The sequence below is a fragment of the Phyllopteryx taeniolatus genome, chromosome 9 (genome assembly GCF_024500385.1).
Source record: "Phyllopteryx taeniolatus isolate TA_2022b chromosome 9, UOR_Ptae_1.2, whole genome shotgun sequence".
Taxonomy (NCBI): Eukaryota; Metazoa; Chordata; class Actinopteri; order Syngnathiformes; family Syngnathidae; genus Phyllopteryx; species Phyllopteryx taeniolatus.
The window spans coordinates 8236713-8264502 of record NC_084510.1 but is presented as its reverse complement, the minus strand read 5'-3'; the positions used below and the strand labels follow the sequence as shown (position 1 = coordinate 8264502).

The following is a 27790-nucleotide window of genomic DNA, read 5'->3' as shown; positions in this document are numbered from 1 at the left end:
ATGACCGAAAAGATGATACAATCATGGACTTCGTTTTAATTCTTGGATGGCAATTTATTTCCGTGCGTATCCCTTAAAATGTTCGTGTTAGACTTTCAATTGTGATTACAGGGAGTTCTCGGTTTGCGGAGTTCTGCGACGTAACCTTTACGTCAATTTCTCGGAGCGCGCCGTAGTCGTATTCGAGTCACCAAATAAGCTTTATTATGGGGTGGCTTCAAATAACAGCAATAACACGTTTAACTTCAATGTTAAAAAAAATAATAATAATTGGGTGTGCTGTGAATTGCTGTTCATTTCAACGTGAGCCACCACAAAAAACGGCCTCCAGTATATGGTCGCAGTTGGTGATGCTGTGGTCGCTGATTGGGGATGTGGGGGGTGGGGTGAAGACACCAAGCCCGGCTGTTTACCATGTTTATTTTTTGGATGATAAAAGATACATTACTCCCTACAGTACAAAAAAACACACATTTGAAAATACAGGACATTTCCAGGTAGCTTGCGATTCGTCGAGAGAAACTCGCAACGACTGCCAGTGGTGACAGAACCACTCGTGGAGGGGAAAGGTCAGACACATCTCGGCACTGCTGACGGTGACCTATCGAACAAGGGTGCAAAAAGAGTGACCCTGCAAAGGGACTGAGGAAGGGAAGGACACACTTGAATACCACGTGGAGAGAGGAACAAACTTCTTGTTTTTTTTTTTGTTGTTTTTCCTTGTAGAACCTTCAGCGTATGATCTAATTAATTTAAGGCATCACTACCAAAATACACTGCTTTTGCATGCATGTCTAGTTTTGTTCAACAGACACACTGACACGCACAAAAAATAAGAATGCATTTGAAGAGAAAGTTCAGCCAGACAAAGAAACTGAGCGAACCCACAAAAGGTAGATTAGATGAGAGACAACAGAGAGAGAACAGGCTGGCCAGTATCATCACAACAGAGATGCACGGCCTTGGCGAAAACAAACACTCCAGTACAAGTTGGCGCTGTACTGTCATGGGATTATGACTCCCACACGCAGAATCGGCATGATACAGGCAAATCAAAAACAATCAGGGAGACTATACATATCTTTGTATATAGATTTTTTCTTTCATAGTAAATACACAAAAAGGCAATGAAGCGATGACCAATGTGAAAAAACAGCGTCACAGGTAATTATATAAAAGGCCAACGTGATTTTGTTTTGTTTTATTCTTGCTCTATGAACGAACTAATTTACAAGTGAGTACACTGGCTATGTAAGCTCTTTTGCTCAAAGACAACCTCAATCGAAGTCACACAGGTTTGCACCTCGCAGCTGACTGGCATGCCATCTGCAGTTTGAAATACAGAGTCAAAGAAGGGAAAAAAAAAATTAAAATTTATTAAATGGATTCACATACATCAATAGGATAGGGGAATATGCCTACTAATATAATTTGACATTCTACAAAAACAAAACAAAAATGAAGAGGTGAGAGACCACATTCATGAGCATAAAAAGCATAGGACAACTGAGTGGGATGTTAAGGGAGTGGGTATGAATCCCATGAAACCATGTTTGGCAAACAAAGCAAAAACAAGCATGGAGACCGTTGTAGTAAACAAAGTAAAATCTATCCCTGGGTCCACTTAAAGTTCCCTTCAGTCCTATAACCTCTGCAGTTCTACTTGAAACAAATACATACAAAAGTTTCGCTCTTTCATTACCATCTGTTAACAAGAACATACAACCAACTGAGTGACGACTTTTAAAAATATAGTGGCAACTTCAACATGGCCACCCATCTGCCCACAAACACAAACTATTGGGTGAGGGGAGGAACAAACAGTTTAAAAAAAAAAAAAAAAAAAAAAGGTGATGTTTTTAAAAATGCACACATACACAGTTGGGGGAAAGCTTAAAAAAAATATATACAAAAATAAACTACACAAAAAGATCTGCGCCATTGCACGCTAATTTTTGGGGAAGATTTTGCAATGATTTGTGTGTGTGTGTGTGTGTGTGTGGGGTGCAAGTCTCAGTCGGAGCAAAGTTCAAGGTCAATTCTCTACAAATTATTTTATTTTGGGGGAGGGAGACCACATCCGGATGCCACCAGTCCTCATCTTGGGGTGAAAAGCACACAGTGATGACGTTACCAGGAGTCCCGTACCATCATGACTGTATGGACTCAGGTCTTGTTGATGCAATTTGGAGCAAAAAAGAAAGGAAAAAAATAATGTCCTCTCATTAAGGACAAGTGCTTTATTTGATTCCATACTGATTTCCGTTCATCTAATCTAATGCCTCCACAGCCTTGTTCCAACACTGTACATTTATGTAGTCTCTCGCTACATCCCCCACAAAAGATGACCCAGAAAAAAGTAACATAGCACCCAGGCTGGCTCCCACTTTGTGAAAGATGAAAATGGTTCTCTACTGTTAAACTACTGAAACAAGCCCCCCAAAAAGCAAACATTAAAATGGCGAAAGAGGATTCGATTCGACTGAAAAAGATAATGTGCTTCTAGGTTTATGCCACTCTACAAATATCATGGCCAACAGAACATGGACGAAAGAGGGTTTTATCTACAGAAACGACTCAGATTGACTTTCATCTCGGCTTCATTCGGGTGTTGTGCCTCTGTTGTTGTCGTGTCTGAGACTTGAGGGTGGAGGAGGAGGATGCTGTTCGGATGACATTGAGGATGAAGAGGTCTTCCTGATAAAAAGGACAGCAAATAGGAAAAGGACAAAGGGGGAGGGATCTCTGGGAAACCTCACTGGTCCGTCCTTGCTTTCTTTGGACCAGTAGTCTTACTGGAAGAGCACACAAAAGCAAAATAAGTACAGCATGTTTCAACATTAAGTCTTGCCACCACGTCAGGCCAAATTAAGTACTTACGTATCAGGAGAGGTGCCTGGTCTTTTGGGTGCCGGTTTTGCAGAGGCGCCATCTTTGCCAGATTCTATGAAGCATCATGTTCGTTACAACATTGTCTCACGTTGAAATATTAGTTTAAGAATTGTGCTTCTCACCCTGCAGCCATCGAACTTGAGTGGCAGGACCGTAGCCCTTCTCATTTCGGGCGGCGATGCGGAAGATGATGGCTGGCTTGGTGGTGTAGTCGATGTGGGCGTTGGAGAGGCTGGAAGACTGCACCAGGCAAGAGGGGTTGGGCCCACAGTACACGCGCATAAATGCTAACTGGGCCGGGGTGGAGGCCTTGGCCTCGGCCGTCTGGTTGCTCTGGATGGCCAGGTACACGGAATACTCAATGATCTTCCCTGACGTCACACTGGGAGGCTCCCAGGTCAGGTGAGCGCCATCTGGGCTCTGTGTGACAGAACAGTTATAGTGTTATAGTTATGGTTGCTAAGGGGGGGGGGGGGGGGGAAGACAATTTCCATGAGACGTTAAGATGGGAAACTGGGAAACTTTGGAAAGGTTTCCTAGTCTAGCATAAATATTAAGATTTGGTTTTGTCATAAGCAGACATCTGTGCAAAATAATACAATAAAACATGTCATTTCATGATAAAAGCTTGATAACGTTCTACCTACGCTCAATCTGTTATTTCTCAGTATGTACAACTATCAAGTATCAAACATTCCATGAACTAAACAATCAATTCATACATTGAAGAACAAATAAATAAAAATAAGTTAAATAATGCTCATCACCAAATACTAACAAGTGCAACCTCACTGTCCCAAATTACCAACAGTTCCATTCAAAATGTGGAGAGGAAAATAAAAAAAGTCCAGATTGGTGAACCCATCCGTACTACATCCGTAATGGAGAATTGCACAGTGCATGATGGGGATGTGGTTGATTTGCATTTGATTGAGGAATAGCAGTTATTCAACTCTATTCACATGAAATCTGGTTGTTTTAGCTAGAATTACATTAAAAACAAATTTTCTCCAACTACATGATTTCTTATAGAGGTGCACCAATGAATCGAGAACTAATCGATTAATCGTTTAGTAAGGCCGGGCGATTATGGGAAAAAAAAAGATTTGTTTAAATTGATATTTAAATCACGATTCATAAACGTCATTATTCACTGATTTCTAAACTTATGAACTACTAAAACTCAACTCTTTAAATTTAACTTAAGAACCAGCAAATTAACTCGTAACAAGTAAAATAATAATATATTAAAAAATACAAATAAAAACAGTCATTGCTAAAAACATTGGCACACCTGGGGTGACTGTCTGGTCTATTATATAAATTTGTCAACAACCAAAAAAAAATATCTCTCAATATTCTGGCATTTAGCGAATGGAAATAACATTGGTAAACCTAATTGACCCAAAACAAGAACATTTTAGTCGGATTTCATGTCAGACAGTCGGGGAAAAAAAGCATTTGTCTTTTTTAGGCTTTACACGATCAGGATTTTTGGGGCCGATCATCGAGATTTAAAAAAACGATAACCGATCACAAGATGGAGCAATGTGTCTATTTCAATACATTTCCTGTGTATACTTGTGTACTGTATACTGAGTATCTTCAAAAGTATTCTCTAGTCCAGTGATTCCCAACCAGTGTGCCGTGGGAAATTATCAAATTTGACTTGTAGACCAAATTTGTCTTGTAGTCTGATCAACGCATTTTGTGTTGTCTGTCCCACACTGCCGACATGTTTTGTTTTTGAGAACGTACCACAAGGCAAAAAATAAACTAGCTTTTGGATTTCAAATATACTGTACACGATTGCAACGCGGAGTAAATCTCTTTTGCGGAGCCGATCCATGACAAAGCCAATCATCATAAAATGCCAATTATCGGCCGATACGGATCAAGCTGATCAGATCGGGGTAAAGTCCAGTCTTTTTATACAAAGCCACAAAAGACTATCTGCTGTTCCTGCTTTGAGTTACTTGGCCTCTTAGAGTGATGCATGCATTGAGCTACTCATTTCTGTAAGCTAAAAAACAAGTAGTAGAGGAAAGTCGCAATAATAAAACCAACTGTTTTTTTAACAGATTAGGAAGAATATATTCCTGTGAGCATTGTTACATTGTCTGTCTGTCTGTCTGTTACTATGGCGTTGTGTGAATATTGGTTATTTTAAGTTAAATCCCTCCCATGATTTAATGCTAATATTAACTAGCCTGTCAATAGTTTTTTCCATTGACTGTTAGCATAAGCTGGCAATGTCTAACACGATGTCTTGTATTTAAATATAGAACGTGTGCAATTCGTTTTGTTGTGTGTTTGGTTTTACAGTAAACTCCAACTAGGGTGGTCAAACAGCTTAAAGCACCTTCAGGGAGCACAAAAGAACAGGAGTCACACGCTTACTACAAGCAACACAGGGTGCGTTTTCAACGCAGAAACTTGCATACACAACCCACGGCACAGGACAATCATTTTTCTTTGATTATAACGTTTTTTTGTTTCTGAGAAGCCAAAATAGGACTCCTGATTAAATTTCAAGTAATCACCCAGCTCTTCATTTAGAGTTCTTGTTGAAAGTTCCCATGCCATATATTTTTTTTCATATCCTTTTATCGGGTTTGGAATTTGGGTTTTTCAAGCTATTCTAGTTGGTCTTTTATGCTTGGCGATTGAAACGGCCGGATTCCTTATTAATATTTGATATGTAAATCAACTATGCTCTAAATTGATTGCTCTTATTCTTAATTAATTTAAATATGGGAACCAGCTTTGCTCTGCTTGGTCCTTGGCGATATCACGGTGGATTGTGGCGGCCAGGCGATTATAGTGACATTGCATTTGGATCCTTTGATTTCTTACTATAATTGTGGCGCACAATTCGCCAAGCGTTGGCTTGTTTGCCCACTGAGGTGAAAGGGGACGTGGGTGAAAATTGAAAGAGGGGTGGGGAATTTTTAGGTTATGCTTGTCATCCGCTCCCATTAATTTGAACTGAGCCTGCGTGCAACATTCATCGCTGGCGACAATGAATGCAAGCTTTGCTTTTTCATCCACAGTTACATTAAAAAGGCTAAATATAGTTCAGGATTGTTATAAAACACAACATGTATACTTATAGACTGTATTTGTATGGTTGAGACTTGCTCGCTTTGAAACTCAGAAATGCCATTCAGCTAAGTTGAGTAGGAGGGTACCAACCACAAAGTGTGGAGGTACTTAAATATTAATTGATAAACTACGTCACGACGACAGCGATTTCAAATCCACCCATTTTGCCGTTTATTGCCTTTTGCATTCAAACGACAAACTGCATAGATGTCAAACTTAAACCATGTCACAGAATCATTTTTGCTCTATGTTATGCATAAAACTACAAAAAAATTGATTTTGATGGCATGGGACCTTTAACTTAAAATTCTCTGATTTCAGCCTTTCAAGACTCTCTATTTCAGTAGTCCTCCTTGAGAGCAAACTGATTATCTTTGTGTTTAATCAAAAGACACTTGCAGACATCTGCTTTTACTTTGGAAAACAATGTCCAACATTGTGTATTTTCTGTCAGAAATTACAGAACAAAACAGTAACTGAATCAATCAATTTATGGCTGCACATTTTCTACAGTCAATTTGAAATAATTTCCTGTTTTTCAATCAAGGGATGGATTTGGCTTTAATTCAATTACGTGATGAAAATAATCGACAGATTACTCTTAAAATAATCTTGAGCAACCTTGATTTTGTTAAAGTCCTAATTTAAACCAATTTGTTCCCATCCCTGTTTTTTCCCCTCATAAATTCCCATGAAAAGTTTCCAACTGAAAATTCCAGGAATTTTGCAACCCTAGTCTATTTGGGCCAAAATCCCACGGGCTCAGCTTTACTTGTGACTTTACCTTGCTGATTTTGATGGCGCATGGTGCGCCGGGGAATCCAGGCAGGCAAGTCTTAAAAGCGGATATCTCTGAGAAGGCCCCACGGCCACAAGCATTGATTCCAGCTACACGAAACTTGTACGCTGTCCCAGGCTGAAGCTCCATTTTCTTCATCTGGCCGTAGTCTGGAATAACGCCAGAGTCATCCTAATGGATACAAGACGGATACAACAAAAGTGAACAAGTACTTCACAAGAAACTGAAGTATAAAAAGGAGGTCTCAGAGGATATTTACATCTCCTTGTGAATCATCTGCTGGCACATAGAAGTGAGTGACAACCATATTTGTCACTTTGACAATTCCGACATCAAACCACTGATTCTCTTTCTTTACAGCAGGCTTCACAGGGGTTGGCTGAGGGGCTTGTTTCTAGACACCAACAAAGCGATACACATTCTGTCAACGGACACTCCAGATTCCATTCAACAGAAAAGTCAACAAGGCTGTTCTGCCAAAACTCACCTCTCCCTCAATGCCATTGGCTACTTCAGCTAGTGCAGCTGCCGCTTGCAGCTTGGCGGGACTGGCCACTGACACAACCGGTGCAAATGTACTCGACGGAGCCAGTGCTGTGTGGATAGGAAGTGGAGAGACAGGAAACATTAATCCAGTTGTTTTCAACAAAACATCCAGTGGGGTTGGGGGGTAGAAAAAGCGCTCCATATTAAACAGATGAAAACGGACAATTAAACATGGCATTTTACATGATCTCTCATAACGAAAAGCACGTTTCCGGGTACCAAGTCAGATCCAGTTGTTCAGTACTGGGTTCATACACTTTTTTTAACCAACAGTTTTTTCCCCAAAACTTTTCCCTTAATTTCCAAGACCAAAAAATTTACACATTTAACTCAGACCACAGAAAATAATTGAAATGCACACACGCGTCAACCATATCGGCCGCAGAGGAGTGCCCCCAAAATTCAGAGCCAATCAATGTATTTGTGTTTTTTCGTATTTGATCCATCCCACAATCTAATGTGTATGTCCATTTGTTTCGACTGCAATTGTTTGTTAAGACATTCGTCGAACAGCACAACATATGCAGTTTGTTGCGACACTTCTTTAAGTAGCAGCTTCTTAAAATACGGAGCAGGCCCGTATGTGCACACGTGACTGCACTCTCACCACTCGCAAACTTATTCGCTATCTGGCTGTCGGGAAACATTAGCTTGAAAGGACGATTCATGTTCAATTTCAATTACTTTTCCAGGTTTTTCATCAACGTGCGAACCCTTTCAGTAAATATGATATGACGTTTTACAGTAATACTTTATATTTTTTTACGTCACTGCGGGTAAAAAGCCAAGCGTGGAGGCTCTCCGATGCCAAAATGCCAAGTGTAGTCAATGGCGGAACGATAAGGCAAACGGCCTCTCGAATATTCACACACACCTTTATTCTCACCCGTTTGTGTTATTAGAATATAGGTTCAGTCGTCAGCGCAATACGCTTTTGCCTGGACAATTGTGAAATGTAATTTGTGGTTCAATTAAATATTTAACGTCATTTCACAATAAGAATACCAGGGGCAGCAGTTTTTCCATTGCAGCAAGTTGGTAGGTGTGTGAGGGTCAGTCACCGACAGTAATTCATTTCCGATTGTCCAGTTGGATTGCGTGGCTCAGTGTGCAGGGGGCCTTACTCTCAGCAGTGGTACGTGGCAGCAGGGAGGCCACTGCACTTGTTACTGCGGCAGCCATCTCGCTGTGTCCGTTGCTCTCCACAGAGGGGTCGTTGAGGCTGTCAGCAGGAGCGAGGCCCTCAGTGGGCATGCTTGTGTCTACAGCACCTTGCTGAGCGGCAGCCTGGGCCTCCTGAAGCTGCTGCTGCTGCTGGACCAGTGCTGCGAGCTCCTGCTGTGTCAACATGATGGGGATGGTGGTGGTTTGCTGCCCCTCCCCAGCTGCATCACTTTCATCTGCACAAAAATAATTTGTGTCAGTACCTTTTGGACAGGCACAACATTTGTGGCCTTTGAAAAATGAAAAACTCACTCATTACAGCTTGCTGGGCAGCCTGGAGGACTGCTTGGATGGCCAAGGCCTGAGCTTCTTCAGTAGCTGCTGCCTGAGCAGCGGCTTCTGCTGCAGCTGTGACAGCCAGCTCCTCGTCTGACAGCCCCGTTACCATCAGTGTGGCCCCCTGGCCCTCAGACATGAGCTCCGATGGCAGGTTCAAGGCTGTGGCTGTGGCTACTGCATCTCCCTGACCAAAACATGACAGTGTCAGTAAAGATCCAGGACTGGTGTGACAAGATTTCAAACTCCAACTACATAAACTTTTCCCCTTTAACTAATTCAGTGCCAAAAACCTATAAATACATTTACTAAAACCCATCTAACGTTGACTAAAACCCATCTGTTAAGTGCCACAGATGTATTAATACAATTTGCACGTTTTTTCATGGCATCAGGTACAAGCCTTTGTGCAGCTCCATTGTAAATAAGCCACAGCAAGGATTATACCATGGTGAACCAATACTAGATGGCAGCAGTGCCTTTGATCAGAGCTCTGTAAACATGATCAGAAAAAGAAAATATCCGGAGAGGGGGTGTGGCGTGGTGTAGGAGGAGAGTGTGGTTGAGAGAAGGTGGAAATTGCGCAAAAAAAACAAAAACAAAACGTCACGTTTGTCAAATGACGATGGCAAACGTGGGCGGATGATAGGGATAACGCTTCGAAGCGGAACGGTGTGTAACAACGGTAGTGTCGAGCAATGGTGGCGGTGAGAATGCAACCCGCTCAAAGTCCACTTCGCCTGAGTCTTCGTCTGCCGATGACTATTCGGACTACAGCCCTGAGCCTGAAGCAGATTCGTCTAACGACTACTGTCCGTCAAGTTCAACTGGGAGCAGCAGGGCATCCTCCCCTTAAATCCCCAGAAAGTCACGGAAGTGGCAAGAACTAGCTAACTTCCAAAAGCCTGAGCAATTACTTCTTTTACCCTCCATTATGCACAATATGCACACCAGTTTGTCCCACGATATTATACATGTAAAGATAATACATACTGTAGATATGGACAAAAACATGACGTGGAGCATCGATAGCTAGATAAACTTGATAGATTTTTTTAATTGTCATTATTTTAGTTATAGATAGCAGTGCACAAAAAAAAAAAAATCAAAAATACATAGTCCGATCAGTTTTGCTAAAATACCACTGTTTACAGTCTTACCAACACTGGGCTTTATCTTGTCAAATCAATCGACACCGGATACACTCGTTACCATGGCAACAACAATAGATCGCGCAAATTTATAGTGTGGGATGTTGTCCAGACTTTGGCCGTTTCACTCCACCCCTCTTCCACCACGCTGCGTTGCTTGAACGCGGCATGCTCCTCCTCGTGTACATTCTTCAGGTGCTCGATCAAATTTATTGTGTTGAAGCACTGACATTCCTCACGACATACTTCAGTTGTGCACAGACTGCAAATAACTTACGTTGTCGGTGTGGGACTATTTTTGCGGTGTCTCGGACAAACGACACGTTTTTTTCACCAAAAAGATTTTTAAAAAACTTTATTGGCCGTCAGATAGTGACAGTACTGCAAATAACTTACGTGTCGTTTGTCCGAGACAGCGCAAAATAGTCCCACACCGACGTGTTTTTTTCACCGACAAGATTGACATTTTTTTTTTATTGGCCGTCAGATAGTTACAGTACTGTGCAACAAAACATGACAAGGCTAAAAATAAACTAGCTTTTGGATTCATACGCGACAAAGACGCCGAGTTATACGTCTTGTGCGGAGCCCATCGATGACGTCATTGATTGGATCGGCGAATTATGGCATGAAAGCTGATCACCATAAAATGCTAATTATCGGCTGATACCGATAAGACCGATCAGATCGGCGTAAAGTCTGCTTTTAATACGATACAGCTCGCAAGCAGGCAACAAAGCGTAGCAAGCTTGTGCTAGCACTAAATGTTGTATGTAAACATGCCGGCGTTCTTACATTTCAGTGTGTGCAAAGTAATTTAATTAGAATAAAGTAATTTAATTACACAAAGTTAGCACTCATTATTTCTGTCATGTTGTAATGTTGGTTTGACCTGACTGAAAACTTAAACTTATGTCAGTGGCCAATCCTTGAATTCCCCCTAGAGGTCAATGTTTTACCTTTTGTCTAAAATGCTCGAGAATACTTTTGAAGATACTCAGTATACACTACACAAGTATATACAGTAAATGAACAAGTCATTTAAAGAGACACATTGCTCCATCTTGTGATCGGATATCGTTTTTTTTAAACTCGCTGATCGGCCCCAAAAATCCTGATTGTGTAAAGCCTAATTTTTATGGTAATTGTTTATTTTTTATCATTTAAAGGAGGTGCATCAAGCAGTGGTGGGGGTTCTCATGGCTGGTCGTCTGCTGACGGGGAACTAACAAAGATCAAATTCACGGCGACTCCTGGGCACCGCTGCAAAGTTGGACTCTGACCAGCCAGCACACTTCCTGGAGTGGTTGCTTACAAAGGAGCTGCTTCAATATATTGTGAATGAAACAAACCACTTCGCTGTGGATTTTCTTGAAGCACAAACCAGCAGTCTGCCAGACAGCAGTGGAAACGGGTCGAAGTCGCTCACAGTTCAACAGGTCGAAATATTTTGGCACTCTACTACAAGATTCGTAAGAAAACAAATCCTTGCAATGTAGTGGTCTGTTGATGAAACGTATGCCACGCAGTATTTTGACAATACTATGGCAAGGAACCGCTACCAAATTATATGGCGGTTCCTACATTTGAACACAAATGCATCACATCAGGCTTCTGATAGAATGCATAGAGTCCGACCAGTGCTTGACTACTTGGTGGACAAGTTCAAGACATTCTACCAGCCTGAAGAAAACGTATGCATTGATAAAGGAATGATGAAGTAGCGGGGATGCCTGTTCTTCCGGGTATACAACCCGCAAAAACCCATCAAGTACGGAATAAAATCGTACATGTTGTGGGACTCGAAGGCGGGATATTGCTTCAACATGCTGCCGTACACAGGGGAATCCTGTACGCTCTCCAGTGTTGTTTTTGTGGTCCTTGACCGCCTCGCAGGACATGGCTACACTCTGTTCATTGACAATTTTTATAATTCAGTTGACCTGTATGAGTGTCTACTTGATAAACTAAAATTTGCGGGACGCTGAGGAAGAACAGAGGCAAACCTCAGGCCATAAAAGCGGCAACAAAAACACACTTTGGAGGCAAGGTAATGGTTGCATGGCAGGACAAACACATTGTGAAAAAGGTAACAACCTGCCACCACAATATAATGAACAGAGTGGACGTGTGGAAAAAAGGACAGAGAAAGAAGCCAGAGTTTGTCATACCCGCACATGAATGGAATGGATAAACTCGATCAGAACATTGCTTATTATCCATTCATTCGAAGGTCACCAAACTGGCCGGAGAATTTTGCGACCTCTCTTTTTCAGATTAGCATTTTCAACGCCTATGTCCTATATAGAACCAAACACCCAAATAAATCTCTATCCTTCCTGCAGTTTGTAAGAGAGGTAGAAAAGTCCTGGAGCACAACTCGACATGAGGGTGCTGACGTCTTGAAACGCCAAACTCTGTTGTATAGTAGGAAATCACTGTTTAGATATTTGCTATAACTTACCTATGTTCTACTGCTGTTTACTAACGAACAGTAAAAGGTAGAAATGTACTTTTTTCTGATGAAAGAAGACAGTTTAGTATTTCTTTTGGTAGGTTCCATGTTTATATATCTATAGAACAATCCGTCAAAATCGTCAAAAATGCCACTGAGGGGGCTGCAGTTTCTGAAAACGGCTGGTACTCAATGAGTTAATTTGGGCCAGACGATCCACCTACAGCTATAAAAAGATCCTGTCCCGTTTTGCTTTGTTTAGTGCACAAGAAGAGGTGAGAGTTGTGGCAGGACAACTTGTGGCTGCTTCACCATGACAACGCACCTGCTCACAATGCAGAGTACCCGACAGTTCATTGAACATTGCCGTAGTACCACGTTGCGCTACAACATGTTGGATGGTACTGAAGGGTCTACTGGCAGAGATTCAGTGTAATTGGAGCAAGAAGAGACGGAAAACACCCCCAACATACTCCAGTAATAAGCGTCGTTCCCACAGTATTTGTGTATCCCGTTTGTATGTGTTGCTGCTCCATTCGTGTTAAAGTAGCAGTTGTTTGAAGGTTTCAAACCGCAACATCCATGCTAATTTCCATTAGCCTGTCAATATGGCATTTTGCATTATGTTAGCATTAAGCTAGTGGTTGGCTTGGTTGATGGTTGGTGTTTAAGTATACGTTACCAGCTCTTTTGTTTTGTGCTTTAGTTTTACAGTTAAACCTAACAGGCACTGACAAATAGCCTAAAACAAGCACATATCGGCTCTTATTCAGATAACTGCGAACGAGTCCTTGCTTTGTGGCCTCAGTGATGGTATAAGACTCCCATGTGAAAATAGGAGTTAATAAACGTTCCAAAAAGTGTGTTACAATAAGTCTAAATGTGTTTTAAGTGGGTGGGAGTGGTGAAACTATAAAAGTGTTTTTAAACGGTCTCTCTATATCGCAAAATTTTACCCATCGTGGGCGAGTCTGGAACATATCCATCGCAATAAATTATTCTCTATAGAGCAGGTGGCTGTGATAATTCACAAAAACAACGCATCGCTGATTGAACTTCAGATAGTAGCACAGCACAAGTGTAGTGACATGATAGTTTACTTCTGCCTGAGTTTCCATAGGAGTGGCTCCCTCCTCTGCAGGTACAGCTTCTGCTGATGCAGCCGCTTCAGTCTGCATGGGTTCTTCTGTGGAGCTGGCTGCAGTGCTCCCCCCCTCTGTGATTGATGAGATCGACTGGAGGAAAATGGAAACAAAAATACTCAATGGCAAAAATCTAAGTGACTTCACTTTCTTATCGACAGTCAGCCTGAGACGGTTGCTCTTTGTGCCATAAACAGACAGTTATTCTTACAGGTACGGATGGCCCAGGGGCAGGCGTGGACTGAGTGACAGTAGTGATGGCCCTGCCCTGGGTGGTGGTGGTAACAGCTGCTGCAGTGGAAGAGGCCTCTTCAGTGCTGCTGGTGCCTTCAGTTACATCATCTGTCTGCTGAGCTGCTGATAGATGGCCAAACACACAAATTATATTTGCAGTCAAAACAAAAGCAAATCATGTGAATAATCTTTTCATTTCTCTAAATGACAGCCAAAATCTAATTAAATACATTCATCAACGTGGTGGAAAAGCTGGTGTTGATGTTGACACAGTCTTAGTACCTGTGCCTTCTCCTGCCTCAAAACTGCTGGTCGCAGTGGTGGCTGTGTTGGTGGTCCCAGTCTCGTGTGTTTCGCAAGGTGGGTTGGAGCAAACTCTTTGAACGGCACCAGTTGCTGAGCTGGTCTGGTCCCCTCCCATGTTGGAGGTGGCCGTCGATGGCGTGTTAGTTGTCCCGGTCTCGTGGGTTTCGCAAGGTGCGTTGGAGCAAACCCTCTGCACCGTGCCAGTCTGGCCTTCACTCATGTTGGAGGACGCCTGCGTGGATGTGTTGGTGGTACCGGTCACGTGAGTCTCACAGGGGGGATTGGAGCACACCTGCTGGACTCCTCCCATGCTAGCTGATGCTGTGGTTGCCGTGTTGGTTGTCCCCGTTTCATGGGTCTCACATGGCGGGTTGGAGCACACACGAAGCGCAGGCATATTTGATGATGCCATCGTAGCTGTGTTGGTGGTTCCTGTTTCGTGGGTCTCACAAGGAGGGTTTGAGCAGACCTGTCCTGCTCCAATTGTAGCGGAGGAGGTGGTGGCTGTGGTTCCGGTTTCGTGGGTTTCGCAGGGTGAATTGGAGCAAACTTGCCCTGCGCCGATGGGGGCAGACGATGTTGTGGCTGTATTAGTAGTTCCTGTATCGTGTGTCTCACACGGCGGGTTAGAGCAGACCAAAGTTACGGTCCCGGACCCATCTCCAGCAGCTCCAGCCTCAGAGGAGCTGGGCTGTTCAGAGGTGGGTGAAGCCAGGATCGACACTGGTAGATCCTGCACTGGTTGGGCTTCTACACCACTGGGAGTTGTGATTAGAGTGACCTGGGTGGGCTGGTTCTGGGGTGGGGGAAGCAAAGAAGAAGCATTTTTAAATAGATCTGTTTAAAAAACAACAACAACCCAAAAAAAACTCTTTAATTGCAGCCCATTTCTATTTACAGAAATGAAACAAACCAAGCATTTTATACAATCATTATAGGCTGAGATAACAGTAGCCAATGGTATTGTACAACAACTGAACTGATCTCCCACTGGCACAATTAAAAAGCAGAATTTCACCTGCACTGTGATGCTGGACGAGGGCAGTGTGGTTGCAGACGTTAGGGTAGTCTGGGCAGCAGACACAGTTATCGCAGGCGAACTGATGACCTGACTGGACAGTGTAGCAATGGTCCCCAATGTGGTGATGGGAGTAACCAGAGATGCATTAGCAGTGTCCACAGTTCCACCTGCTAGGCTTGTGGAGACTGTACCAGTGACTGTGCCGAGAGAGGTGACACCTAAAAAAGTGACAACAAAAGAAAGTGTGATTTGTGATGGAGTGGCTGCACCAAAACATTTAAAATGACTTTAGTTATTTTCATACCAGTTGTTCCCTTGACAACCAGGGTTGTGACAGTGGGTTTAACAGCAGATACTGTCACTGGCGTAACAAGTCGAACACCGCCAACTGTGCTCATGGGTACAGTGCGCAAAATAGTCCCTGGCTGCCCTGGGGCACCCTTCAAAACAACCTACAGACAGAAGATTCGGGGTTAATCTTATTATACATAAACCGTACATGGTCCACAGCAAAACAAAATACCAGGTCAATGTATTATGTTGATCTGTGTACCTGTGTCAATCCCTGTTGGCCAGCTGCAGTTCCGAGCTTGGGCACTGCAGTGATAATTTTGCCAGGCGTTCCAGTGGTCATCACCTTAGTTGTAAGGATTGTTATGGGCGTTTTCATTCCTGTGCTACTTGTCACACCTACAGGACCAACAATACAGATGCATTACATAAACTTCTAAGACTTATGTTGGTTGTATTCGCTGCAAAATGTAATAACTTTTCAGCCGAATACTTTTGCAAGCCTTTACCAAAAGGTAGTTGTCAATATGCATGTGCAAATAATGACACTAAACTGGTAGACATTTTAAAAGAAGGAACAGCACAAGGTAAAATAATTGTAACTGCCTTTATGACAAGCAAAGAACTGAATAAGCGAAATAAGCCTGGTACCCACACAGAAAATTTTATTGAGTTGTTTAAGTGTTGTCCCATACTACCCTGGGAATGCCCGATCTTGTCCGATCTCGGAAGCTAAGCAGTGTCGGTCCTGGTTAGTACTTGGATGGGAGACCACCTAGGAATACCAGGTGCCGGGGTTGAGCAGTAGGCCAATCACCTGCTCCGGTAAAAAACTATGGATTACAGAAACCGCAATTGTGGGCGGCACGGTGAAAGAATGGTTAGCACATCTGCCTCACAGTTTAGAGGACTGGGGTTCAAATCCCAGCCTCGCCTGTGTGGAGTTTGCATGTTCTCCCTGTGCCTGCGTGAGTTTTTTCCGGTTACTCCTTTTTCCTTCCACATCCCAAAAACATGCGTGGTTGGTTGATTGAAGACTCTAAATTGCCCGCAGGTATGAATGTGAGTGCAAATGGTTGTTTGTTTATGTGTGCCCTGCAATTGACTGGCAACCAGTTCGGGGTGTACCCCACCTCTCGCTCAGTCAGCTGGGATAGGCTCCAGCACGCCCGCGACACTAGTGAGGATGAGCGGTACAGAAAATCGATGACTGTTTAAGTGTTTTTAGATGAGATATGCATAATCAACTTCAGTGTTGTGCACTTAATGGTAAATATTCTGGTGTTGGTGTAATTGACGGCAAAAAAGTTAGATAATTCAGACCTGTTGCTCCAGGTTGGGTCATGATGGCTGACATCGGGATGGTTTTAATAATAGTGGGGCCCTGTTTAGCGGCATTTGAAGAGACACCACTGATATTAAGGATTGTGGGTTTGTTTCCGGCGCCTCCAGCCTGGGAGGTGGTGATGATTGTTGCAGGTTTTCCATCCGCAGAGGTCACCAGCTTCAGAATGGTGCCGGCTGGCAGGGGACCCTTTGTCTGGGGAGCGAAAGGGAAACTTTTATGCAAATTATCTGGAGAGACAGCTTGTACCTGTATGAGGGCTTCTTTGCACTACATATATTCTACCTGAATTATTTGGGTGAGAGGGTTCGTGGAAGCTTGGCCCGTGACAGCTGATGTCTGCACTGGTTTGGTTTGAACCACAGACATCATCTTGCCAAGGTTGGAGATCTGCCGACACGAGAGAGAGAGAAATGAAATGATTTTATCTTAACTGACTGATTGTCATGACGATAAATAAATTAACTCTAACTAAACACATCTCCTTCCCCCAATGCTCACGGAACATTTTTTCATGTGACAAGGCAAAATATACTTACACGATCAGAATTATGGGGCCAATCACCGAGTTTAAAAAAAACGATAACCAATCAGATCACAAGATGGACCAATGTCTCTATTTAAATGACTCTCTCATTTACGGTATATACTTCTGTACTGCATATTGAGTATCTTCTCTAGTCCAGTGATTCCCAACCAGTGTGCCGTGGCACATTAGTCTGCCATGAGCAATCTTTAGGTGTGCTGTGGGAAATTATAAAATTGTACTTAACTGCTCAAAAGAATTATTCATTTACAAGAAATAATAATAATAGACAGAATAAATAAATGCTCTTCTATTGGATGGCAGGATGTATATACAGTAATTACTGTGTATCTACTTTTTGTGACATTTTTGTTTGTTTGTGTGCTGTGAGATTTTCCAATTGTAAAATATGTGCCTTTGCTCCATAAAGGTTGGAAATCATTGCTCCAGTCAGGTGATGTATTCTAATCAGGTAAGTTAAACCAACATTACAACATGACAGAAATAATGGGAGCTAACTTACTGTAGTTAAATTACTTTATTGTAATTAAATTACTTTACACACACCGAAACTTTAGAGCATGATTCAACAGAACGGCAGCATGTTTACGCACAACTGTTACTGCTAGCACTAGCTTGCTAGGCTACATAACGTTTTGTTGCCTGCTTGCGAGCGGTATTGTATTAAAAGTGCGTGACCATACCTCAAGCAAGCCTTAAATGAACTTAATCTCCTGAGCACCGTTGACTACCAGCACACATTTTCCCCCCATTTTGTTTTTATAACACACGCGTAACGATGTCATCGCCATGTTAAGGAGTGTATCCGGTCACGTTTGCGTTGACAAGATAAAGCCCAGTGATCGTAAAAGACGGGATGCGGTGCTATCGGATTTTATTGCAGTAGTCTGACATAGTGCAATCGTGAAAGACCACATTTGTAGTCTGATCCAGAAATTACATGTTGTATGTCTCAGATGTGTTGTCTGTCCCACACCGCCGACATGCTATTATTATTTTTTTTAAATAACTTTATTGGTTGTCAGATATTTACAGTATTTCATCAAAAGACACGCGACAGGGCTAAAAAGAAACTAGCTTTTGAATTCAAATATACTGTACACGATGGCGACTCGGAGTACATGTCTTTTGCAGAGCCGATCAATTATGTCATTGATTGGCTCGGCGAATTATGACAAAGCCGATCAGCATAAAATGCTATTTCTAATACCTTTGTGTGTAAAACAATATTTAGAAAGCATGTGATCTCCCACAAGCATACGCAACACTGTACCAAGGCATATTTTGTCAAGAGATGGGCATTTCTGAAATAATTTTAAAAGTAAATTTCTTTTTATGATTGTAGATATGTACATTAGTTAATTACTGAAAAATTACTACTTGTACCCATTCGCAGTTGTGAAGAATCAGATTTTCTTACCAGCGTGCCACCACTACCCATGGTGAGGGGACTCTTGACCAAAGCGATAGTCTTGGTAACTCCTCCCATCACAGTGGTTACCACCTGGGCCTGCTGAGCCACAGTGACTGCACCAGACTTGTGCACAGTGATGATTGGCCTGGTGGTAGTGCTGGGCGAGGACGTGCCTGCTGTGCCCACCTGCGCTGCAGCAGTTTTCAGCATGCGTGTGGCAGGGTTGCTGACCTGTACGCACAAAATTATTTGAACACCTTGCTCGAGACCGCTAGAAGTACACTTTTAGAAATTATTTTTTTCCTCTTGATATGTACCATGACTGGGGAAGCAACTTTCACTGTAGTTGTGCCAGGGGAAACAGCTACTGTTTTGAGAATTGTGGCACCTGCAGGAACATTGAGGACTGTTCCAGCAGAGGACGGCGGAATCTTCTGTGTTGCTGCAGCTGCAGCGGCTAATGCTGCCATGCCACTCATCTGCGGGCTACTACCAATAGGCTGGAATCAAGAGGAAGTTGAAGACAATTGTTTATTTGACCGTATGACTGTCATAAATGCAACCTGATCTGCACATTTGTTCATACCGAGCCTTGGGTGACCTGGGCAGGCATAACCATTCTGACACCAGGAGGAAGGGATGTCACAGTTACAGGCGATTTCCCAGGGTGGCTTGGGCGGACTGTGACAACAGACGCCCCTGTGGCAGATTGCTGAGTAGCAACCTTCAACACAGCTGTAAAAATTGATAAAGATGTAATAAGCCTTTTTGCACAAAACAACAATTGAGCTTGCCTTGGGTGCAAAATAGAGGAAACATCAGTAATACCAGCTTGTGACAGGGTCTGTGGTGAGGGGGCTGCAGCAGCCGGAACGGGACTCTTTGGAGAGTTCACGGGTTGCGAGGGGATCGCACTCATGGCTGGCGAGGCTACAGCTGGAGTTGCAGGGATGTCATATTTCTGCAGCTGCAATAAGTATGTGTCCGCAGTGGAAACTGCTCCCCAGCTCACTTCCAGGGAGTTTGTATTGGCACGGACCAACTGCACTCGAGCAGGGGCATGTGGCCGCTCTGGTGGTGAAGAGAAAAACAAAACCATCAACCTCAACACTTAAACTGATGGCAAGATGATGAAAATAAGAAAATTGAACACACACATACCAGTTTCCAGGTACCAGAGGTCTTTACAACAGACTTGGTTGTTCCATGCTTTACGGTAGCCATCACGACCACTCCAAACATACAGTCTGGAATTGATAGACACAGCACAATGACCAGCACGGGCCCGGGGAATGTTGTCTTCAAGGGTGTCCATCAACACTGTCTCCCAGCACATGGTATCTAAAGGGGGAATAAATAAATAAAAATTAATCAGCACTCTTGCTTCCAATTTACATTTATTTTTTAATAGAAAATATAAATGCAGTAAAACCTACCAAGATTTAAACAGGCCAGGGTGTTTGTGCACTTCCACTCTTTCTCATGTGTGGCCACTTTGACATCATCCATTACCAAAGGAACCCATCCGCCAAAAACATACATCCTGTACATTAAATGCAATTACAATGAGATGTTTGGCAACACAGCATGTCAGGCTGCCAACTCGAAACTAAATCAACAGAAACCACAAAGTGGGAAGGAGCAGTAGTTGCCTCACTTATTTGTGATGGTAGTGGCAGAGTGTAGACTCCTAGGAAGTGGTGCTGTCCCGCTCACTGATGGTTTGTTCCATGTTAAGGTATCTGGAGATAACAGAAAAGTAGTTAAGTCTAACAACATTAAACAATCGCAATACCCCAAAGGGCTGCCATCTACTGTCCAAGTATATTTAATTTCATGAACAGGTTATATAAACCTACCAATGTCAAGAGTCCACAGATCTCCAAGACGACATCCACTCATTCCCCCATAAATTATCAGTCGAGATTTTCTACTTGTCTTTTCTGTGTAGACCACTGCGGTGTGGCTCTCACGAGGAGGAGGCAGGACTCCATACGTGATTGGAATATCCCATGCGACAACGCTGGACCCAGCACGAAGCTCGAGTATGTACAAATCATTCAGGTATCTGAGGAAAATGACCCCCGCATTAATCCTGGTCATTTTACACACGAACACGTGATATCAAACACACTGATAACACTACCTGGGAATGTTGTTTTTCGGGTCCTCACTGTCATTGGCGAGTCCGCCAAACAAGTAGCATTTGTTTCCCACCAGGGAAAAACTGTGACCAAGACGCGGACAGGGAGGGGGGCCATTTTTGGGATTTTTTGCTTTTAACTTTTTCCATTCCCATCGGCTGGCCTAAAACAGAGATCAAGGTAAAAAATTATATTGATGGCAACAAGTTGACTTCAACTCAATTTCCAGTCTCTTAAATTTATATAACCCATTGTATGAGATTGGGAAATAACTTTATTCACAATCAGAACGCCAGCCATTGAACAAAACTTTTTTTTTTCTTTCCAAAATGAAGTTAGGCTTTCTGCAGGCATAATAAACCCTAAAGTTGATTAGGTACAGAGAGCTTCTACCAAGGTTTCAAATTAAATTTGACCACTTAAAGCACAGTTTTGTGGCATTGATCGACAAGAATTAAGGCCTTTTCACACTGCACTGAGCATAGCACAGCGCGCTGTCGACAAACCCATGCCTTGTGTACATGCTACGAGGCCATGAGGATGGAAACCCATGACGTGTCGCGATGCGCAAGGTGGGTGTTTGCCATGATGCGCCCTTGGGAGCGGTGTTGCGGTGACATCAGAAGGTGCATCCAATAGGAGAGAGGCTGGTGGAATGATTTCAGAGTACTAACAGCAATAAACCAGCCAGTGGGAAAAGCCTCCTTGTTGGCTGCTACAAAAGCACCTTCAAATATTGACAAGCTTGCATCGGGGTGCTGTAGTCCTTGCGGACCGCTACTCGGTGAGAACCAAGAAAACCAAGTGCCGTGTGAGAAGGCCTTTTCTCAGCATCACGGTCATTGATTCAACTTTGTTACACTACAAGGTAGTTACTAAGGGAGCTAAATAGAAGTTAAAATGTAACCCATGAGTTAGAAAGACATGTCTTTGTGCATTTTAATGTATTAAAACAAACAAAAAACATTCAAAAATACATTTTTAAAAAGTTGTAAAATGTGTCCAGCCATTTATTAAGTGGGCACATTGATGGGAAAACCTACCTGTAATTCATAGAGATCATTGCTGTACTTTCCATATTCCACCATACCACCAAATACCAGCAATCTTGTGCCATCACAGACAAAACCATAAGCAGCACATCCGGGTGGAATGTCACCACGGACAGCCGGGATAAACCACTGGTTTGTTGCTAGAAATTAAAAACAAACCACATTACATTAAAACATTTAACTGCAAGGACATTTCAGTCACTAAGATTATGATCATACAAATCAAATTGTTGTTTTAATTAAAATTTCCATGAATACCTTTTATGTTTAACAAAATAAACAACATAATCAAGGAGATGACATAGAGTACATGTTTCAACAACTGTTACTCATTTTTGCAAGAACGCGAAACGAGAAACATCCATTTTATTTTAGCCCGCCTTTTTTAAATTAACAATGTGGACCCTTGTCCAGCAGAGGGAGGTCATGTACTGACATTTGAATCTGTTTAGGCCTGCTGCGGCCTGTACTGATGTGTATCGAGCCGTACATAATCTATCCTTTACGAAAGTTTTCATGCTTCCTTTATTAGTGGTGAATATGTTAAAAAAGTGGGGTTCATAGTGTGACACCATGTTCAAGGAGTAAAGTTATAAGAGCAAATTTAAATTTACCAGTATTGTAGACATGTAATTCATCCACTATCCCTTCATTTCCACCGCCAAACACAACCATCAGTTCCTTTATCGCCACAGCTCTGTGTCCATGTCTGGGCCGGGGAACAGGACCCGACCATCCGAGGACCCGTTTCCACCGCGGTTGCAGAACCGACGCCGAGGTCCCAGTCACCGCGGTGCCAGGGACAGACATGACTTCTGTCAAAATAAATAAACAAACAAAATACGGGAACTTGCGTGTGCTGAAGCACCGACTATGCAGGAAATTTTGAACGGGGGAAAAAAACTTGATAATTAGGCAACTTTTCACAGTGGTTAACTTATTCGGTGCGCCTGAGTCTAGCTTTGTCGTAAACTCTTCCCAAAAACTGATGCCAAAATGACAGCATCGGGTCACTTCCACAGATGAATATTTTGTCCGACAACAACACTGTATATATGGATCAATAACGTCAATTATCCGCGGTTGTTTCGAACCATTGAATTCAAACCATGGAAGTCGCCATCTTGTAGCCAAACAAGCCCCCGCTAACGATATTGCCAGTCTGAAAAATGGCGGAAGCGAATAAGACGCGACCACTGACTACATTAACAAACAAACGTAACAAATTGCAGTCAATCGCAATAAATGGCAGACGACCACACACAGGGACATGTAGCGATACAACTCGCGTGTAAATCACGGATAAAACTCACGCGGAGCAGTCGGCTTTTTTTCATGCCTCTGTGGGAGTCGCCATATTGTAGCTGGTCAACTTAGCACTATCTGGAGCCTTTCCGACGCATTTACTAACAACGGAACATACCGTTCAAGTTAGAACAACAAAAAGTATAGCAATAACCCGGTGTCTTAATTCACATATTACTCTACATTGTGCAGTAAAACACAAATTTCCAAATTTGTTAGGAGAAGTTCGCTTGCAATAGCGGCTAGCGGCTCAAATCCAAAGTGTTAGCTTGATTGGCTTGCATCTGTCAAAGCGTCGCAATTTCTTACAATTAAATGCAGTCTATTTTCGCGCTATTCTAATATGCAGACATTACCTTACATAAACAAAGTTGCAACAACAGTCTTGTAATGTAGCTAAGCCTAGTCGAAGTGCATGAACAGATTGTTATTATGCTTCACGCCGTCAGTGGAAGCAGCCATGTTTTCACCATCGGCCTACTTGCACTGCTCCCACAAGAAAAATGGCCGGACGGTTTGTCACAACAAAACACTACTACCGTAAAACCGCCAACTCATTGCAATATTTACCTACCTAATTCGATGCAGTATTTGCAAAAGCACTGACGGGTGGTCTAATCTTGTTGTAATAATTCCGATTCATTCGATTTGCGAAGAAATATGTCCTCTCATGCCTGCCTGGAAGCTGCCATCTTCTTGACAACCAGAGGCGGAGGAAAATGGAGACGGTTGGCGTCACCCAAAGCAAACATGGCGACCGAGAACAACTTGGTGACTATGGTGGCTACAAATTAACAAACTCTTTCTATTTACCCTAACTAATCCGCCAAGGATGACATGTGCGAAGAGGACATTTAACAAGGACTCGAAATAAATATTATGCTAACGCTTAACAACTGACAACTCTTTACAACACGTTTCTATAATAGTCCGAGGTTTATTGTCCCTTACTAAAGATGGCGACATCCGTTTTTTTGTTTTTTTTGAAAGCGTTTTTATTTTTATTTATTTCTTTAACTGTTGCGGTGGATTATATTTTTCACACAACTCTAAACGAATATACACATGCGCATCAAATCACAAATCTCTTGTTTTGGCATAAATGTATAGATATTCGCTCGCTTATTGTCAAAAGTTTCCACGCCCATATTCACTGGAGTAATGGTTACGCCCTCCATCGATGTATAATAATTTTCATTAACATTAGTAGAAGTATAATCAAATTCTCCTACATTCAAATGTCTGAAAATGCGTTACTACCTTCGGTGAAATGGTCCGATTAACTATTTAAACTTCATAAATCAATACTTTATCAACTTGATCGATACTGGTTTGTCAGTTCTGATCAACCAAACTGGGTATAACGACTGACAAGAAAACAATATTATTTATCAATAGCACCATAACTACCAATAAACTGTATGTAAATGATTCTCTCAGTCAATATTTTTATTATGCTATGTGTCCTTTAGATGTCAGACTTTCTCCTCTTACCTTTTGTATGATACTACTGCACCGTATTCGGTACGTCCGGTTGACAGATCATTTTCAAAAGTGGTTGTGCTTTTACCTATATTCTGGATCATCGCATCAATGTTAAATTCCCCAACATAAGCACTTCCCTTAACGCACAACATCGGTCCATTCATTTCCCATGTCATTTGTTGGTGGTTGAGTTTTTATTTTTTGCATTTTGCAATTAATTTATTTTATGATTGGATTGTCCAAGCAGTCTTTAAACAACTTGTTTACAGTGACCACGTCATTATTTCAATGTTTATTTTCATACTTTGGAGTCCAAAAATATCTGTTAGGTCTATATCATGCCACACAAAGTGTGATTTAAAAGAAAACGAGTTAATGATATAATAACAATTACTTTCAAGTTATTACTTTGGCAGGGAGTAGGGGCAAACAGTTTATATTTAATATTTGTGGCATGATTATTTGTAATTTTGTCACACATACACATACAGTACCTCCGACAACAGATAAAGTACAGCTATTGAACTGAAGTCTATGTATACAGTAAAACTACTTTAAACTGGTGAAATGTGAGCAAACAAACAAACAAAAAAAGGCAACTGAACACATCAGTCGAGCACAAAATGCCATCTCAATATTTATATGACTGACTAATGATCATTAAGTGTTAGGCCTGGTGCACTGAGAATACCAGCTGCTGACTTTGGATCACACATCTCTTCCACTTGGGCCATGCTGTCTGATGTTTTCTTGTGGCTTGGTGGTACTTAAGTTTACCCGGAGAAAACCCACGCAGGCACGGGGAGAACATGCGAACTCCACAGAGGCGAGGCTGGATTCGAACACAGGTTCTCAGAACTGTGAGGCGGATGTGAGAACCAGTTTCCACTGTGCAAAGGTATTGGAATGGCAAGGTCAATTCCTTTGTTTTTGTTGTATACGGAAGGCTGTTTCAGATCAAAAGATGAATATGAGACAAAAGTTCAGAATTACAGCTTTCGTGGCTTTCATGGTATTTACATCTAGATGTGTTAAACAACTCAGGACACAGCACCTTTTGTTTGAAACCACCCACTTTTCAAGTGAGCAAAAGTATTGGAACAGATGTGATTAAATAAACTTAAAGTGGGATGACACCCAACGGCACGGTGGGCGACTGTTTAGCACATCTGCCTCACAGTTCTGAGGACCGGGGTTAGAATCCCGGCTCTGCCCGTGTGTTCATGTTCTCCCAGTGCCTGCGTGGGTTTTTCCCCCTGAGGAGGTCCTTTTTTGTAATGGCAGTGTGTTTTCGGTCATTGTCTTGTTGCATGATGAAGCTACTCCCGATTAGTTTGGTGGATATACAATGGGTACGGAAAGTTTTCAGACCCCCTTAGATTTTTCACTCTTTGTTATATTGCAGCCATTTGTTAAAATCATTTAAGTTCATTTTTTTCCTTCCTAGAGCTGGCCGTCCGGCCAAACTGAGCAATTGGGGGAGAAGGGCCTTGGTGAGAGAGGTAAAGAAGAACCCAAAGATAACTATGGCTGAGCTCCAGAGATGCAGTCGGGAGATGGAAGAAAGTTCGAGAAAGTCAACCATCACTGCAGCCCTCCACCAGTCGGGGCTTTATGGCAGAGTGGCCCGACGGAAGCCTCTTCTCAGTGCAAGACATATGAAAGCCCACATGGAGTTTGCTAAAAAAAACACCTGAAGGACTCCAAGATGGTGAGAAATAAGATTCTCTGTTCTGATGAGACCAAGATACAACTTTTTGGCCTTAATTCTAAGTGGCATGTGTGGAGAAAACCAGGCACTGCTTATCACCTGTCCAATACAGTCCCAACAGTCAAGCATGGTGGTGGCAGCATCATGCTGTGTTTTTCAGCTGCAGGAACAGGGAGACTAGTTGCAATCAAAGAAAAGATGAATGCGGCCAAGTAGTGATATCCTGGACGAAAACCTTCTCCAGAGTGCTCAGAATCTCAGACTGGGCCGAAGGTTCACCTTCAAAAAAGACAATAACCCTAAGCACACAGCTAACATACCGAAGGAGTGGCTTCAGAACAACTCCGTGACTATTTTTGAATGGCCAGAGCCCTGACTTTAAACCAATTGAGCATCTCTGGAAAGACCTGAAAATGGCTGCCCACCAATGTTCACCATCCAACCTAACAGAACTGGAGAGGATCTGCAAGGAGGAATGGCAGATGATCCCCAAATCCAGGTGCATCATTCCCAAAAAGACTCATGGCTGTATTAGCTCAAAAGGATGCTTCTACTCAATACTGAGCAAAGGGTCTGAATACTAGTGGCTGTGTGATATTTCAGTTTTTCTTTTTTAATAAATCTGCAAAAATTGCAACAATTCCGTTTTTTTCTGTCAATATGGGGTGCTGTTTGTACATTAATGTGGAAAAAAATGAATTTAAATGATTTTAGCAAATGGCTGCAATATAACAAAGAGTGAAAAATTTAAGGGGGTCTGAATACTTTACGTACTCACTGAATATATATATATATATATATATATATATATATATATATATATATATATATATATATATATATATATATATATATATATATATATATATTTATATTTATATTTATATATATATATATCCATCCATCCATTTTCCGTACTGCTTTTCCTCATGGCTGGCGTGCTGGAGCCTATCCCAGCTGACCTTGGCGGGTACACCAAGGTGATATGCTATACAGCTGTTGTTTGACTGTGCTTGCATTTTGTACTTTTGCTCAGTATTTACTGCTCATTCTAGGTGGATGGCATATCGATGGTAGTTTTCTGTTTGCAATTGTACAGTGCTCTTTTATGTTCTCTTATGTATACTTTTATTTATCCTTTTCTGTTTACTTTTATGCATCCTTTGTTCTTTTATGTATCTATTGTATTCTTATGATGAGAGTTGTGCTCCGCCTTCGTGGTCAAAACACCCGAAAAAAAGACATTGATCTCGATGGGTTTTTATTTTCAGGTTAAATAAAGGTTTTGACTGATTGATTGAAATGCAGTGTTTTGTGCTTAAAAAAACAGCTTTTGGTGTTTAAA

At 42.2% G+C, this 27790-nt stretch overlaps 1 protein-coding gene and 1 pseudogene across 7 annotated transcripts; one reads left to right on the top strand and one right to left on the bottom strand.

Moving 5' to 3' along the window:
* Positions 1-403: 403 nt before the first annotated feature.
* Positions 404-24205, bottom strand: hcfc1a (host cell factor C1a). Of its 7 annotated transcripts, XM_061784978.1 has the most exons (28): positions 23824-24204; positions 22559-22759; positions 21936-22084; positions 20895-21055; positions 20608-20816; positions 20406-20490; positions 20185-20291; positions 19910-20089; positions 19577-19819; positions 19335-19483; positions 19066-19248; positions 18755-18979; positions 17073-17177; positions 16766-16982; positions 15705-15841; positions 15456-15603; positions 15149-15369; positions 14107-14926; positions 13802-13947; positions 13549-13683; positions 8819-9029; positions 8467-8742; positions 7284-7390; positions 7056-7190; positions 6782-6967; positions 3015-3312; positions 2881-2944; positions 404-2795 (listed from the first exon to the last, which is right to left on the bottom strand). In XM_061784978.1, exons 2-28 carry the CDS (start codon positions 22752-22754, stop codon positions 2756-2758), a joined length of 5133 nt encoding a protein of 1710 aa, XP_061640962.1. In that variant the 5' UTR covers positions 22755-22759; positions 23824-24204; the 3' UTR covers positions 404-2755. The 7 variants fall into 7 exon arrangements, with proteins under 7 accessions (XP_061640962.1, XP_061640961.1, XP_061640957.1 ...); XM_061784977.1 differs by having other exon boundaries at positions 13802-13944; positions 19335-19819; positions 23824-24205; XM_061784973.1 differs by having other exon boundaries at positions 19335-19819.
* Positions 16123-16242, top strand: LOC133484255 (5S ribosomal RNA; annotated as a pseudogene).
* Positions 24206-27790: the final 3585 nt, after the last annotated feature.

Excerpts from the sequence above, each read along its gene's own strand:
- hcfc1a (XM_061784973.1), bottom strand. The coding sequence starts at position 22,754 with ATGTCTGTCCCTGGCACCGCGGTGACTGGGACCTCGGCGTCGGTTCTG. Across the intron at positions 7,191-7,283 it reads CCAATGGCATTGAGGGAGAG|AAACAAGCCCCTCAGCCAAC; the intron begins GTGAGTTTTGGC and ends GTTGGTGTCTAG. Across the intron at positions 2,945-3,014 it reads TCAAGTTCGATGGCTGCAGG|AATCTGGCAAAGATGGCGCC; the intron begins GTGAGAAGCACA and ends GATGCTTCATAG.